Source organism: Camelus dromedarius, chromosome 7 (assembly GCF_036321535.1).
Source record: "Camelus dromedarius isolate mCamDro1 chromosome 7, mCamDro1.pat, whole genome shotgun sequence".
Lineage (NCBI taxonomy): Eukaryota > Metazoa > Chordata > Mammalia > Artiodactyla > Camelidae > Camelus > Camelus dromedarius.
The window spans coordinates 60,623,076-60,640,624 of record NC_087442.1 but is presented as its reverse complement, the minus strand read 5'-3'; the positions used below and the strand labels follow the sequence as shown (position 1 = coordinate 60,640,624).

The following is a 17,549-nucleotide window of genomic DNA, read 5'->3' as shown; positions in this document are numbered from 1 at the left end:
TGTTGGGAAAACTTGTGTAAGACTTCGAAATGGGCAAAAGATTATTGGTGTACTTTCCGTGGAATGCTAGATGTTATCTACAGGACTCTGGAGTTTTGTGGTTCTTCAGTAGTTTGCACCTTTACTTGCCTTTGACTAGGCTTCTTACTACTTTATAAGCCATAGTAACTTGGTAATGTAAATGGTTCTTATTTATAGATAGGCAAAATTTTTTGTTCCTTAGAGGTACAGTTGATCACTGCCCTGTATAGGTAATAATTGAATACATATTTTAGTGCCTTATGGAATATTAACCAGTTTTGCCTCTTTTCTGACTTTCCGTGAAGGTTTGTTCTTCACATTCTCATTTGGATGGGTTGCAGTGTCTTGGCGTTCCCTCCCTAATTGATGTCAAATAACACTTTTGACACATCTTCATTTTACATTTCTACTAGAGTGTATTTTTACCTTCTTGAAAAATTACCCTTTTAAGAGTGTCTACTCTGTAGTTTTGTGAGGATTAGTTTCAAGGTCTACCGTGACGGTTATTATTCCTTTTATATTTTTTGCACTAAGACTCTAACACTTCAGGTATGTTTGATGGGGGGAGGGAGGGAGTACTGAGCATTTATAAAAGGGTGGGGGTAGGAGGGGTCTGAAAAACTCTTTCCTGACAAGAAAGCTAGATTTCCTCACCTCTTTCCTTTTAGCAGTGGGGCCTTACGGTCAAGGCGGGTGTTAGGTGGAGCTCAGTGGCCTAAGCGGAAACCACACTGTATCTGGGCCTAGGTGTTGGCCTTCCAGGCTAGGATGGGGTCATGAAGTTAACTGCGGCTTTTGCGCGGTCCCAGCAGCGGGCAGCCCAGGAACCCAGTTCTCGCGGAACAGAGACCCCAGCTTGAAAGGCAGGCCTTGCCCGGGGCCTGAGAGGCCCCTCGCCCACGGCGGAGGGGGTGGGGCGGCCTCGCCTCGGGCCGGTGCTTTTCGCCCTCCGTTGGCCGCCAGAGGCTCCCTCTCTCTCCCTCTCCTGGGATTTTGCTGCCGGGCTCCCTCTCTCTGCGGCCCTAGAGTTAATCCCATCAGCCGAGGTGAGGCACCTGTTACCCCAGGCCTTCCTCACCCCCGCGGCCTCTCCCCAGTGACAGCCCGGCTCCGCGGCCGGCCGACAGCCCGGCGCGGGTGACCGCACGTGGGTAAAGCCCCTGCCCGGGCCGGCACCCCCGCCCCGGGCCGGCTGAGTATGCGAGCGCGCCGGGGCCCGGGCCGCCGCCCGCCCGCAATGGCGTTGGGGAGCGCAGCGCGCCTCCCGGGGCCGCCCGCCGCCGGCCGGGCGCGCGTAGGGGCCGCGGCGCGAGTGGAAGCGGCCGCCGCAGCCGCCCTCGGTGCTGTGCCGTGAGGAGCGGGTGGAGGGGCAGCGAGCCGGCCGGCGCCGAGCCGCGGCCACCGTGGGGCGGGGGGCGCCTCAGAGGAGGGGGTGGGAGCCGCGGCCGCCCGACCCTCCCCGCCGGCGGCGGCTCCCTCTCGGGTAAGGGGGAGGCTGTGCGCGGGGCGAGGAGTTGGGGAGGGTGGAGATGAGGAGGAAAAAAATCGGGATGTACAAAGGCTGAGTTGCAGGCTAGGGGTGGGGGTGGGTTGCGGTTGAGGAGCGATAGGTTGAGGAACGGAGGCATTATCTGTGGGATCTATTGTTTCCTGGCACACTGGGAGGAAAAACAAAGGGATTTATTAGCATTTACCCTGTAATTTTTTTTCTTTTCCTTTTTTTAATGTGGTCGGGGAGCGCGGCTCTCCCCGTGCCACACTGGGATCCGCCTGGCAGCCGCCGGGAGCCGCAGCCAATGTGTTAGGACTTCAGGTGCTTCTTGGCACAAAGCTAGACTGCGACCTCCTACCATAGCGCTTGGCGTCACCTGCTCTCCCGGCCCTGCCCCGGGGCCAAGGGACTGCGTCCCGAACCAGGCTGGGGAATCGGCTGCCTCTCAAGTTGGTGTTATTTATGTTTGTCTTTTGTGAGGGCAGGTTTTGAATCCCCCGGCGGCCGCATCGCCCCCGCCCCCGCCCCCGCGGGTTCGAATTGGCGGGGGAGGGAGTGGGGGTGTGTGTGTAGGGGGGAGGGGAGGGTGTGTAAGGCTTAAACAAATGCCAGGGTAAGAAGGAGATTGTCGATGCTTGACAAAAAAAAAAAAAAAAAAAAAAACAGGCACCACACTCTAAAGCCTTTCTTGTTTGTCTGCATGGGCCATGCATGCGTGCTGGGCCAGGAGCCGAGTTTGGAGAGGGCTTAAGTGAAAGTGTGCTTCCTCATCGGATGGTGCGTGAGGGTGATAGGGTTCGGCCTAATATTAGAAAACAAAACAAAACGAAAACAAAATGAAAAATCTTTAGAACTACATTGTCTGCTCCTCAGCGGATCTTGAAGTATTTGATTGCTGGCATATTGATGTAATATCCAGCTGTGGGCTAGAGAGGACCAGCAAGCATGCATGGCGTTGTGTTTTGAGCTTGTAGTAAGTTAGAGGCAAGTATAATAAACAAATCAGGGCAATGAAAAGAGGTTTCATGGTCTGTTTACTTTCTGATCGTCACATTCTCATACATTTATTCCCATGATACTCTACATCCCACTCTGGAGTTAATAATATTCACTCTTAGGAGACTTCCAAATATTTGATACGGTTTTGAACTGAGAGTGAAACTTACTGCCATTTAAGAACTTTATTCTGCTTGTTTTGGTCTGAAATTGAAGTAGTGTTGCTTTGGGGATGCGGTAGATGAGAATATTGGACTAGAAAGAGTGAAATAAGCCTCTGTAGGCATGTTTTGAAGTTTGTAAGCATAGGTTCCAAACTTTTAATTGTACTTGTACAGAAAAAATAAGTTCTATCTGATGTGGAGAATCCCAAATGAATTTCATTTTTTCTGGACAGTTTGATGATTTCTTAAAGATCTAGGAACTGCTGGTTTCTTTTAAGATCATTCACAAAACCAACCAAAACTTGGGCTTAAAGTATTGCTTTCAAGCGTACTTAAATGTGTCACTTGTATGTGTGCATGTGTGTGATTTTGGTAAGAGTCTCAAGTTTTCAAGTTTGAAACAATTATTACCAAAGACCAATCAGAGTTATAAGTTTTAAATTCTTGGCTTTGAAATTCCAATTTCAATAAGTAATTTCTTCTGTTTGACCTGTGGCAAAGCCACTTTGAAAAGTGTGTATTAGTTGACTAAACATAAATTCAAATAAGTAAATGAAATCAGAAATTCATTCTTTTCTGTTACAGATGAACCTCTAGTCTTGCTTTGAAAAAGCCATTTTGTGTAACTCTTGACTGAATAATTTCCTAATACACCTGTTGGGAGGATCACTGACACAGTATGCCATTTGAGAGGTACTTTTTCTTGACCACATACTGGTGATTAGAGAAGAGAGGTGTTCTGTTTTTTTGTTTTTGTTTTTTTCCTGATCATTATGAACATTGGCTTTTCACTCCTGAAGTAAAAATGTTGAAAACCGAGTCTTCAGGTGAACGTACCACTCTCAGAAGTGCCTCTCCTCACAGGAACGCATATAGAACTGAGTTCCAGGCACTGAAAAGTACCTTTGACAAACCCAAGTCAGATGGGGAGCAAAAAACAAAAGAAGGTGAGGGCTCCCAGCAGAGCAGGGGGAGGAAATACGGCTCCAATGTCAACAGAATTAAAAATCTATTTATGCAGATGGGTATGGAGCCCAGTGAGAATGCCACAGTCATTGCCAAAACAAGGGGGAAAGGTGGACCTTCATCCCCTCAGAGAAGAATGAAGCCCAAAGAATTTCTGGAAAAAACAGACGGCTCGGTTGTTAAGTTGGAGTCCTCTGTTTCAGAACGAATTAGTAGATTTGACACAATGTACGATGGCCCTTCATATTCTAAGTTCACAGAAACTCGGAAGATGTTTGAGAGAAGCGTGCACGAGTCAGGACAAAACCACCGCTATTCCCCAAAGAGAGAGAAAGCTGGAGGGAGTGAACCTCAGGATGAGTGGGGTGGTTCCAAGTCCAACAGAGGCAGTACTGATTCCTTGGACAGCCTTAGCTCCCGAACAGAGGCTGTCTCCCCAACTGTGAGTCAACTGAGTGCAGTATTTGAGAGCACCGATTCCCCCAGTGCCATCGTTCCTGAGAAGGCTGAAAACGACTACTCAGTGACTGGGCATTATCCCCTGAATTTACCATCTGTTACTGTTACGAATCTTGACACCTTTGGGCACCGTAAGGATTCGAATTCTTGGTCTCCTCCAAGCAAACACAATGATGCTGCAGAGGATGCTCAGAAGAGTCATACAACTCCAGTACCAGAAGTAGCTTCGAAGAGTACCTCTGTGGCTTCCGTGCCTAGTGAAGAGGCACAGCAGAGCAAGGAAGCCGAGGACTCCACATCTAACCAGGAGACTCCTGACAGAATTGACAAAGACACTCCTGAAGAACCCTGTGCTGAAAACAAGGCAGTGCCAGAGCCTGAAATCCCTTCACCACAAAACGAACCTTTAGAAGACGCAGAAGCTAATTTGGTGGGGAGCGAGGCAGTAATGCAACAGAAGAAAGAACTTACAGGTGGTGATTTTACCTCAGCTGATGCTTGTAGATTCAGTTGTGGAAAGGAAGTACCCGGAGATTCAAACAATTTTGAGAGCTCCCATGTTTACATGCACAGTGACTATAATGTATATAGGGTAAGATCCAGGTATAATTCAGACTGGGGAGAGACAGGCACTGAACAGGATGAGCAGGAAGATAGTGATGAAAACAGCTACTATCAACCTGATATGGAATACGCAGAAATCATTGGATTACCAGAAGAAGAAGACATCCCAGCAAATAGGAAAATTAAGTTTAGTAGTGCTCCAATTAAGGTAAGTATGTTTTCTAAGTTTGTTTTCAGATTTTTTTCTAAGTTTTTAAAAAGTGTTTGGGCCTAACTGTATGCAGAATAGATTTAACAACTATAAAGAATTCAAGGTTGTTGGTATACATCTGTTGTCAGGTGATTTTAAAAGTTTGGAGTTGGAGAGAGAGAGCCATATATTTACTGATGTGCTTTATAGTTGTATATATAAACCAGTGCTGAGTAATATTTAAGTTGAGGAAGCCTGGGGATTGTGAGATACATTCCAATGGATTGGAGTATGAATAACATGAACACTGAAAACCAGGAGTGTTAGTTCAAAGAGGAATTACTCCTTTAACTAGTTTTACCTAAAATTACCCATAAATAATAAAATTATCTGAATCTAAATACTGTAGGATATGAGGTATAATGTACAAAGGGAGAGTTATGATAACCTTGAAGTAATATTCTTTATTTACTTGCTTAAAAATTTGGGTTATCCCTTACTTAAGTATAAGTGAATTGTAAAGAATGTTGGAACTTCTTTTTTTGTACTGCTTCTTGGTAGTGAATGTTTGATTCATGGAAATACATTAGCGGACTTAAATACTTTAATTGGAAAGCTATGAGTCTAAACAGCTTTGAGTTCAGAATTTGTTTTGTATCTTTAAAATGAAATTGTGTGGAAGGAAGTTAAATTGATTTGCCATTCATGGATTTATTTTTACCCCTTAAAAACTGGATAAATGCCAATTGAATTCAGATGCTCTGTTCTAATGACTTCACTTAGTTAACATTTGGAATAGAGGAATAGCACAAAGTACATCCACAGCGGGTGGTGAAACGTTATTAGCTGGTAATGGCAATGGGGCAGGAGGTGTTTGGTTGAGTATCAGAATCTCCTGGAGTGCTTTTTCACAGTGTGCTTGCGCACAGGCTCTGTCCCAAGATTCTGGCATGCCCTCCTAGGGGAATCTGGAGGGTTGTGATGGCAGAATATGTAGTTTGAAACTCCTTTTGAGGGGCTTCTAGCTTACACAGTGTGTGTATATGATAGATTTGGAATTTGATGTGATATCTTCTTAAATTTTCTCCTTAAAATCTAAAGTGACCGTTTCTTGTTATTGCCATCTTATAAAACTTTCAAATAAGGCTGTAAGATAAATAATTTACAGAGCAAATAGAAATAAGACCTTGCTTTAATCATGAAATCCTTCTTTGAGATAAAGCCATAATCTATGAAATTATTTACAGGTGTTAACAAGCAAACTGTCCTTTCGTTAGGGTAAAGGAAAAGCCCTGGGTCAGAACGGGCCTTGTCAAGTTAAACTACGTTTAAAGTAACTACTAGAGACGTGAATCTGGTTTCTAAGTAAGCTAGGTTTCTCTGCTGCTGTTTCCCACCCTCCTTTGTTATTCTCCTCCCTACCCCCTAATAGTAGGCACTCTCTTTAGAGGTGCCTTTCTCTCAGGCCTGTCCAGCGAGTTCCTAAATTTCTAAATTTCACCATTCATGTCCCATTTGCAAGTGCTCCCGTTCGTTCGAGCATCATCTTTTTACCCTTAGGAAGAAAGCAATTAGATTAAATTGTTACACATCTAGCAAGGCAGGAATAACTGAAATGAACTCTTCAAGGAGTTTGTTAAAACCAGTGACTGACTCCCTAATGGGGGATAGCAGCTTATGAAAATTTATCAAGTAGAACACTACTCACTCAACCAAATGGGCCATCAGCCTTGTATTTGGGTTCTGTGCTGCACAAAACATAACTGCACAGTAATAGGTTTAATGGATTTTAAAGGATTTATCTTTGAAATGTGGATGTTCATATGTGAACAAATCAGGTTTTGGGGTATGATATTTTGAAATTCAAGTGACTTTTTTCCTACCATTGCTTATAACAATAAACATTTTGCCTCTTAATTTTCACATAGTAGAGTATTTCATATAGCAAAGAAAAATAGATTATATACATTTAAGTTTAACACATTTCATTAAGAACATGGATCAAACATCAAATTTGTGAAAGATAATGCACTGTATTTTAGTGGGCTGTTAGCGGTACTAGTTGGAGTGAATTAAGTTTGCAAACAGAAGATTCATTCTTAGCCCTTTGTAATGAATAAGACAATTACTCTTTTTTGTTGTTCCCATTGTTTAACTTGTAAGTGGATTCACTTAGAAATTTTGAGAGCTACTTTTCTACTGGTGATGGTGGTAATGATAGTGTTTAGATTATTCTCCAATTAAGATTTTTGTCTCAGAGAGTGGTAATAATTAAGTTCAGTAAGTGTTTATTGAAGGCTTATCATGTGTCTCTTCTCATGCTGTTAGCTGCAGGGGACACAAAAATCTATAAGGTTACCTCTTTCCTGTGTGAGCTTGTCAGTTCTTAAACACATGATATTTAAAACCCATGAAACACAGTGTAAAAACCTGTGCTGAAGTGTCTGATGTCCTACGAGTACTTTACCTATTCTTGGCTGCGCAGAGTGAACAGGATTTGATAGATCATTCGGAAGGGAATACACTCAGCCATTCCTTATATGTGTTTCCTTATTCTTTTTATGAGGATTTATTTATGGAATGAGAAGTTATGATTCCAAACCTAAATCTTTTCCTTTGAAGCTTAAACACGTTCCCTCTTTCAGAAGTAATAGGGAGCATATTCCTTACAGAATTGATCTTTAGACTTTTACTTTTCCTGTTATTCTCATCTTATTCTTCACTAGATTAAATATTCTCAACACTTGTGGTCTGTGTTTTAGATCTTGTTTATGATCTTCATGTGTGTGTTGAAGTCTTCAGTTTCTATTTCAGTTCTTTTATAGATGTTTTAAATAGTTATTTCCCTAAAATGTTAAATATGGACCTAGAAAAACATCAAAATAATAACTGATCTTTCCTGCGCTGCATATTCTTTATATATGATTGTTGGTAACTTTCAGAAATGGTCAGATTGTTTCCTAATAGATTTGGTTAATGTGTTTCATAGTGTCATGGAAAATTAGAATGGAATTAATAATAGAAAATATAAAATCCAACTTCAAGATATGTAATGAGTGCATATTGTGAAGCATGCTAATTTGAGATGGGATTTATGCTTTCAGTCTCAGGAATTTCTCAAAACCAAGGGATCAAATTAAATTTGTCTTAGATAAATCAAAGATAGAAAGGGTGACATTTAAAATTATTTTCTCTATTGAGTCAGAATATTTACTGAGTCCTTACTATGTGTCAGGAACAATGTAAACGTAATAAATACATAAAATGACTGGAGCTGATCAAGTCAGCAGCCCGTGGTGGGTGGGACATGTATAACCCATTAAGGTCACTTTTTAAGTGGTTCTGCTCAACTCTGATCTTGGGTGATCTTTCTGAGATCATCATGGCTACCTTGTTGAGGAAGTCATTACCTTTCTCTGTTTCTGGTACCCTTATGTCCCTTGGATTGGTGTTCTTGAAACACTGCATATCTGAAAAAGGGTATTTTCCTATTTCCCAGCAAGATGAGATTGCAGGGTTAATGTCGAGATACATCATGCTGGAGTGTTTTTTCAAGTTGTGTGGAGCTTTACAGAGCTAGGTTTCAAAGGTGAGCCACCAAGGGCAGCAGTGCTTCTCTAAGCCTTACACGATAGTTGTTGAAAATGGGTCCCTTAGTATTTGCTCCCTCTTTTGGGGCCCTGAGTTGTTGTCTGGGGATACATGAAGCCTTTTATTCAGGATGGCATTCCGAGATCCAAATTTCTGTCTTTGTGCAGCTTTCCCTTTCTAACAGTCCTGCTTCTAAACTTAGATTTGCATATGAATCAGTTGGGGATCTTTTAAAATGCATATTTCTGATTCAGTAGGTGTTTTGTGGGAAATTACCTTGATGTAATGGTTAGCCTCCAAGTACACTGCCAGCTATCCCAGAGGTATGGAATAGACAAGCCCAGCAACCAAATTAAAATGCTTGAATCAAAGGTTTTATCAAATCAGCTTAAAACACACAGCCAGAAGCAAGAAGAAAGCCGTGGTGGGGGTTTGGGGTAAGTTAACATACTTAAGGTACAAACAAGGTTGGAAGGAAGGAGCACACTACCTGAGTCCTGGGTCCGCAATATTCATGTGTCCTGCACCTCTCTCTCTCACACCAGCCTTTCCCATTGATGATGTGATTATGAGGACTAGAGTTGAGATTTTAGCAGGAACTCCACAGACTAATGACGCCTGGGCTAAAGATACATAAGTGCCGTGTTGAGGAGAGCAGAGACAAGTATACTTGGTACAGCGGTAGCTTTACCAGTTTGCCTGCCGATCAGCCATGAGTGTTGTTTGCGTTTCTGGGGTAGAGCACCTGTGGGTCCAGAAGAGGATCATACTGGGTGTCCTCAGTGGGTGGCTGATGTGGAGATGACATAGCTGTCAGTCCAGAGATGGCACGATAATGACTTGGGCTTTCTATCCCTTTCTATCTACAAGTAGACTTCTTATTTCATCATATTTTCAATTTTGGAATGTCTTACAGGTTACTCACCTATTTTTTTTAACATATCTTATGAATTTTTGTCTTGGTTTTAAAAGCTCTCATTATCTTTACTTAGTTAAGTCTCTGAGTATTAGCTTATTTATTTACCATCAATGATTGTCACTTCTTAGAGTTTCATCCAATCGATTTATTTCTTGACCTAACAGATTTTGAGGTTCTCAAATAATACAGCAAACTCACAAAACAGTGAGTCTGGGTGAGATTTTGCATTTCTAACAGCTTTCAAATTGGTGCTGATGCTGCTGGGTAGCAGTCCACTATTTGAAATATGATTTTGAAGAATAGTCTGGCTTCTGAAAGGAGCTGGCCACAAAATGTTGGGGAAGCTCATTTAACAAATTTGCTTTACAGATGGGTCTGCTGTAGCTGGTTGTGTGGAATAATATTCTCTGAAGATGAAACAGGTGACAACTTGTAAAGTGCATGAATTGCTCTGTTTCTGGATTCCAAAATGGATTATGATTCCTAAATTCACAAGGAGCTTGTGTCATTAAAAAGTCATATCCTAGACTTTCTGTGTGGTCTACATTTGTAATTATAAAAGGATGAGAGGAGAAAGCTCTTGGTAGTTTCAGGAATTTCATTTCTCTCCTTCTTTTGGAAGCCTAAATTTAAAAACTTCTCGAGAGAATATAAGAATTGTCATCTTACTTAGCTTGTTTTTATTTGGGTAACTTTGATGTCATAGCATTTAAACTGAACTTCCTTTTAAAATTTGATGTTTTATAAATTACAGTTCATAACCAGATAAATATGTCAAATATTTTAATATACTGTGTAAAATCAAATGTGTGTATAGTAATACCTCTATCTTTTTCACCGAACATTGGTCATTTAGTATTTAAAAGGGATTCCTTTCTATAGCAGACCATTACAGATGTTTGCTGGCATTTATTTGTAGTATAAAGATTTAAAATTTCTTGCTTTTTGTACTATCAACAATATTTTTTCATTCCTCTCTAAATTTTCTTACAAAGGATGCTAGTTGTTGGGGGTAATTGACTTTAAAAACAAGAGGCTGAATTTTGGGGAAAATAACTTTCTATTATGTTATCCATCCACTGTTTACTTTGTTAACCCTATCACATACCCATCAGCAGTAATTTGACTTAAATCTCATCTGCATCATGTAATTTTTCCTAACATATTACTTCTTTACCACTCAAAAGAAAAAAACACTTTAGAATTTCTGTAGAAAAATACAATTAGATATAGGATAAATTCTGTATAAATAAAACAAATATTGTTCTGTTAACCTCTGAATATCATTTCTTGGTTTTTGTGCTGCTGGCTAATTTACTTAGTGTTTTTTCTTAATTTTTTATGCTCTTCCTTTTTGGATCTATTTCATTTTTATTCTTTTGCTTCATTATATTCTACAGTTTTCATTTTGAATAGAAAACTTTTCAAGCAATGCTTCATATTTTTTCTTTCTGGTCACTTTAAAAAATTTCCCCTGGTTCTAATCTCTTCATCTTGGTTTGTGACATAGAAATTTAAAGATGAAAAATACTTAAAGGTAATCTAGTGTAATTTCCCACTCACTGCAGTTAGCCCTTCAATAGCATATTGCTGACAGATGATCATTCAGCTTCTGCTTGAATAATTCCACTTATGGGGAGTTTATTATTTTGAAGGCAAAAGGAAAATTAGAAGGAGGGACATGCTGTATGTGTGTGCGTGCATGCAGATGTGTGCACGCCTGTGCACTCACGTATTTGCTTATTTACATTTGTTTTTAATTTGGAATTTTTTATTGAGATAAACTTCAGATAATGTAAAATTCACCATCTACAGTGTACAATTCAGTGGTTTGGAGTATATTCACAATGTTCTGCAATGGACACTATTATCTAATTCTAGAGTATTTCCATCACCCTAGAAAGAAATTGCCTGTTAGCAGTCACTCTCAATTCCCCTTCTTCCCACATCCTTTGACAAACACTAATCTACTTTATGTCTGTATGGATTTGCCTCTTCTGGGCATTTCATATAAATGGGATCAGGGCATGCTTTTTAAAAGGAATGTAGAAGACGTAATGAGTGTGGCTTGAGATACGTAAAAATTAAGATACCATGAGGACAGCAGACTACAGGAAGATCTAGAGAGCAAGGGAAAAACTTTCGGATGGTGACCTGGTCTCAAGATGACGTGGCAAGACGTGGGGGTAACAAATGCTGCCCACTCGTGAATGTGATTTCATGGAGAGAAATAAGACAGGAAGCTGAGGCAACAGCAGGATCCAGGAAGGGATGAGGATATTTGTTAACGGAGGAAGAATAGTGTGTGCAGCAAAGAGGATGGTCAGAATCACTTTCTTGCTTGGGAGACTACACTTCATGAAATCTGAAATTGCTGTCGATGAAGCTAAGTGATTACTTGAGCAGGTTGTCTTTAGAGGCACAATAGCGCTGATGCTGATTTTCAACTTGGCATTGGTCTTTTCTAACATGAGGAGACCCTTGTCGTTTTCTTAATGATCTGATGCTTATTTCCATCCTTCTGTTCTTATATCATCATTTTCATTATTTTATGTTTGGAGTTGTTCATGGACAAACTTCGCTCTTTAAAAATTCTCCTTCTCCTTCAATATTTCAGTATAGATTTCATATGCCATACTTGCTGTATCTATACTATAACCATCTATGAGACAAGTGATTCGGGGCAGGCACTTTTAAAATTTATTGCACATTGTCCGCTAAAGCATAGTTTATATTTTACAATTAAATATTATTGACTGGTAATGAAAGTGACACCAAGAGTTAGTTAATATTCTGTAAACTTGGACACATCTGCCTCTTCTTTGGTTTTCTTATTTGTAATTGAGGCTATCTTACTTGTAATTTATCAATAATATTCCTTCTCAGCTTTAACCTGTGATTCTCTGATTATCTCTGAAACATTTGTACAATATCATCATAAATACTTGTGCTATTTATTTCAAAGGGAAAAATTTGAACATTTTTTGTTGAAATATCAAAATGAAGAAATTATATTAAAATGCTCTTGGGAATGTTATTTATGCTGTAGATTATAGTAAAAATTTGAAGATGATTAAAATATTAAATACAAGGGAATACATTTTGATAGAGTGGCTTTTTACAGCAACTTGACTTTTGAAAGTATGGCTTGAACTATATATTAAAACATCTTGCTGAGGAACCTAAGAATAAAGAAAGAAATGTTTTGTAATATAGTTGCTGACATATTAATTGCTTCACTCACTTTTGTTCTGGAAATAGCTTCACAGTACAGTTCAGCATGATTGAGATATTGATAATTTTTTGCACATTTCCTAATTTTTTAGCCTAACTTGCTCTCTCTTTCTCATACACCCATCCGTACAAGAAGGACAATGAAATAGGCAGAGTATGAAGATATTTTGAAATTTTATATTTTAGGAGAAGCAAAGTTTTGTTCTCATTTAGTTTATTTCAGAGGGATTTTAAAAAGCATTTGTAAACTATTCATATATTTATGTGTGAAGAAAAGTGGCTTTAAATGAAACGGTTCATTGACATGTTAGTCTCTTTCTCTCCTTATTGAGTCAGATAACAAATGAGTTTTATTCCAGTGAAAGCTAATCTTCCAAATTATTTTCTATGCCGGCTGAAATACATTGGGCTAGGTTGGGACACATAGTGGTTGACAAGGGTCAGAAGGACAAAAAGAGTCATGACCACGGAGGCTCCCTGGGGCGTGACCAGGTGAGGGGCTTCCAGAGTAGGTAGGTGTTGGTGTTTCTCCCTTAATACTCCTGGATTGGCACGGCCCTGAGAAACTGCATGGCTGTGTGCCTTGTGTATGTCACCATCCAGTGAGGCGGACCTTCTCCTTCATTCACTTCAGATGTCTCCTCCAAAAATTGCTTCTTCTCTTCTTTCAGAAAAATACGCAGGATAGAGCTTCATGGAGGATATACTCATAATGGAAAATTTGTCTAATCTTGATACGACGATTTTAAATAGAACTCAGGGTCAGAGATGCCTATTCAGGCTTTTGAAGAGTCTTCCTTCCACTGTAAGGGACCTCAATAGAGGAGAGAGAAAAACAGGTTTATTGGTTGATTTTTAAGATCACTTGTGGATCAGTGCTGTATTGATGGGTTCTTTTACTAAGCACTTGTTTTGGATAATATGGATGTGCAAAGTTGTTTCATAAAGGAATATAAAAATATAAATTCACACTTTTCATTATGAATGAACTAATACAAGTTTTTTTAAAAGAACCTATTCCTACAGATAAAACTACTATGTATAAAGTAAATAAGCAATGAGGATATATTGTACAACATAGAGAAATATAACCATTATTTTACAATAAATTTAAATGGAGTACAATCTACAAAAATATTGAATCACTATTTTGTCCATGTGAAACTAATATAATATTGTAAATGAACTATACTTCAATAAAAGTTAAAAGGAAAGAACCTATTCCGCAGAGGAAGTGCAAAATTTATAACAGGGTGTTTGACTATCATCTTGTGCACTAATACATAAAATGTGATTATTTTTAAAAGTTTATTCTGTAGGTAGAATAATAAAATGTAGTAATTTAAGTTGTGCATCAGTTGTAATATATGAATGCCTGAGCACCAGTTTCCTCTTAGAAAATTTAAGATTGAGCACTAAACATTAAAACATCACACAAACAAGTCTTATGAAAAATAAAAATTGGACCAGAAATGAAAATCTTTTATACAATAGAAAAAGCAGAATACAAGAATGATAATAATATAAATCAGATCTTCATTGACTTTTGATACATGTGTGTAACTAAAGTAACATAAAAAGGGAATTAACCCTATGTATAGTTTTTTTGGTCAACATCTAGAATTAGCTATGATTATTTAGAATAGATTCCTAAAATAAAGTAATTGGCTAAGATATTTTAAAGCTCTTGATACATACACACTGAATTAGTATTCAGAAATATGTTATTAGTTTATAATTGGCACTGCATTTGAATGGTTGTCTCACAGTCCCTGTACTAGCATGTATTATTTGTATGCCTTATAGTTTTCAGTTTGTTAGTTCTCTCATAATTTCTATGTATTATGTTGATTTATTGGTATGGTTGAATGTTTTCATGTGTTCAGGCATTTTTTGGATATGAATTCTGAGTGTTTATTGCTTTTTTTGGTCAATGATTGTCAGTAAGGAGTTACTTGTCTTGGTAGAAAATTGCAAGAACTGACATATTCAATAATAGGGAAATGGTTAAATTCATTATGATATATATGTACACCTATAGTGTAATAAGATAAAGCTTTTATAAATCATGTTTTCTAAAATTTTTAAAGATGAGAAATATTTACTATATACTGTAGGGTTAAAAGACTGGTTAAATATATGCATTTTTTTGTCACAAGTTTGGTTTTTAAAGTATGTGTATTTTGCACCTAGAACAAAAATTGAAAGTGCATATAGCAAAATGTTAACCCTGGTAATTACTGGATGCAGAGAATAAAGGTGATGTTTGTCAAAGTTATTTTTATTTTCTAGATTTACTAAATTTTCTACAGTGAGCATATATTACTTTAATTATATGAAAAAAGAAATGAGGGACACATTTGAAACAATTGGCAATGACAACTCTAAAGTTGACAAAAACATTTTTAAAATACTGCTCAGATTCTAATAATTAATTTTTAATGTAGTTTTCTTTGGAGGTCAGTATGGCACAGAAAAATATTTTGGAGTATAAATTTATGGAATACTAAAAAAGGTGTTGTTTTAAGAAAATGGGTGAACTTTTGACAGTTGAATTTGTTAAGTGCATACTTTTTAATCCTTGATAAAATTGATCCTGTATTTGTGGCTGAGCTTGCAGGTATTATGCGGGGGAAGACTTTCTAATGAATTTTAAATTATGATAATAATACTTTAGCATGGGTATTAGATATTTTCCTTGAGTTGCTGTTATATGTGTGATATCCTAATGTGTTACTTAAAATGTACTTTTAAAAACTGGGCATGTACTCTGGATTTGAAGTGAAAAATATTTTAATGAGTGGTCTTACTAAAAATAATAAATATTTGTTTAAAGAAAGCCTAACAGTTCTCCCATGTGAGATCATGTCTTTCTTTTGGATCTGTTAAATTACTGAACCTCAATAGGCTCTGTCTTTCAGAAGCTGAGAGTATAGATGTCAAGTTTAGTATCTTGCCTATATGTATAATCCTAGGAAAACACTTGCAAGCACTCAGTTAAAAATGGGATTTTTGCATTGTAGGCCTCCACAGCATCCTTTTGAATATGTTTCCTGTTCTAAAACACCAGTAGCTTCCTGTTGTTCTTCTGAACAAAAGTTTTAGCTGAAAAGAGATTCATTTGATGTATGATTAGAGTATATGGTAATGTATAATATTTTTAGTTAGAGTCAAAAGGTCAGTTCCTCTCATGCATTGGATAGTGCTGCATCTATGAAAAGCTTTGGCAGATAATGCTGGAGTATATAAATGATGAAAAAATATTTTTTTGTTGGGTGGCAGAGTTTTCTGAAATTAGAAGTTTAAAGTGTTGCTTTTGGCTTAATTAGATAATTGATAAATCCTACAGTTTTAAGCAATTTTAGCATTTTATAAGCTCTGGTGAAGTCCTTTAAATTCCCTTACTGTATAATATGTTGCTGCATTATCATTTTTCATTAGGTATACTTAAACCTTACTACAATATGCCTAGTGCATTCTATTTGTATTTTATTGAATACTGAGTTTATAATAGTACTACATAGGTGATCATACATAATCATAAGGATTATTTAAAGGAAAAAAGGCAACATTATTATGTACCCAACCAAGTTTGAGATGTGACTTGTGTTTTTCCACTGGGGACTGAGATGCTTGTGGAATTTTTATATTGTCGGTTCCTACTCTGAATAATGAGTGCTGTGAGTAATATGTTTAAGGAACTAGAGAGCTCTCAGGAGATTGCTCCATTTGCAGAAGGAGCAATTACAAGTTTTAGTTTGAAGTTACATGGTTTTGGCACTTATTGTTTTGTGAAATTTTTACCCTTAATCTAGAAAGGAATCATTGACTGAGTAGGGTTGATCCCTCTCACTGGGCGGATGGTGGAAATAAGCTGTAAATACTGATATAAAATACTTCTGAAGATGCCTTTTTTCCATGTCTTATATTTAATGTTTAGGTAATATATTAGGGTTCTCCAGAAAAACAGAACCAATAGGATATGTGTGTGTAGATATGGATATCGAGAGAGAGAGAGAGAGAGAGAGAGAGAGAGAGAGAGAGAAAGATAGATACCAAGATGTGTTTAAGGAATTGGCTCACATGATTATGGATGCTGGCAAGTCAAGATGTGCGGGGTGGGCTGGCAAGCTGGAGACCCAGGGAAGAACGGATGTTGTAGTTTAAGTCCAAAAGCTGTTGAGCTGGAGACCTAGGAAAGGACTCAGGCTGGAGACTGAGTCAAATTCAGAGGCCATCTGCTGGAGAATTTCTCTTGCTCAGGGGAAGTTAGTCCTTTGTTCTGTTCAGGCCTTTGACTGATTGGATGAGGCCCACCCACATTATGGAGGGTAATATGCTTTACTCAAAGTCCACTGATTTAAATGCTAATCTCATTCAAAAAACCCTTGCAGAAACATCCAGAATAACATTTGGCCAAGAATCTGGGCATTGTGGCCCAGCCAAGTTGACAGATAAAATTAACCATTACACTCAGGTTTTCTTATTTGATTGTAACCTCTGAAGCTGTTTCAGGGAAAAAATCCTGTTTTCCTACATATCTTAGTGGAGTTGTTGTTCTGCCCATGTCATTCTCAGAAAACCAGCTGAAGGGGTTCTCCCTCTTGGGGCAGTATGTTTTAGTAATAGTAATAGTAGTAAGAAAAGATCCCATGGTTTGAAATCAGACCTGGATTCAGATCCTGCTGACATAAGATCTTCTTAAGAAACTTTGTTTAAACTTTGAAGGCAGGGACTTTGTTTTATGATTGTGTCTCCAGGACTGTCACAATGCCTGGCACATAGTAGGCACATGATCAGTGTTATGGTGTCCCTCTTCTGTGCTCCTTTCCCTATTCACTCTCCCCACATCTGAGGGTCTAAATTGGGATGATGGGCTAATATTTGTACGTGTTTAATGATTGTATAATTTATTTATAGGTAAAATCCTTTAAGTTAGCAGTTATAAATGAA

At 38.4% G+C, this 17,549-nt stretch overlaps 1 protein-coding gene across 8 annotated transcripts in view; it reads left to right on the top strand.

The window, feature by feature from the left end:
- Positions 1-944: 944 nt before the first annotated feature.
- PPP1R9A (protein phosphatase 1 regulatory subunit 9A) overlaps positions 945-17,549 on the top strand; it is a 260,990-nt gene continuing 244,385 nt past the window's right edge. For 5 of the 8 annotated variants that reach the window (XM_064487560.1, XM_010979657.3, XM_010979656.3 and 2 more), the window contains exons 1-2: positions 1,007-1,067; positions 3,259-4,870. In XM_064487560.1, coding sequence (XP_064343630.1) covers positions 3,479-4,870 — 1,392 coding nt within the window. In that variant the 5' untranslated portion in view covers positions 1,007-1,067; positions 3,259-3,478. Of the gene's footprint in view, positions 1,068-1,451; positions 1,505-1,768; positions 1,963-3,258; positions 4,871-17,549 lie in introns of those variants that run through there. The other 3 variants (XM_064487558.1, XM_064487559.1, XM_064487561.1) reach the window with 3 other exon arrangements.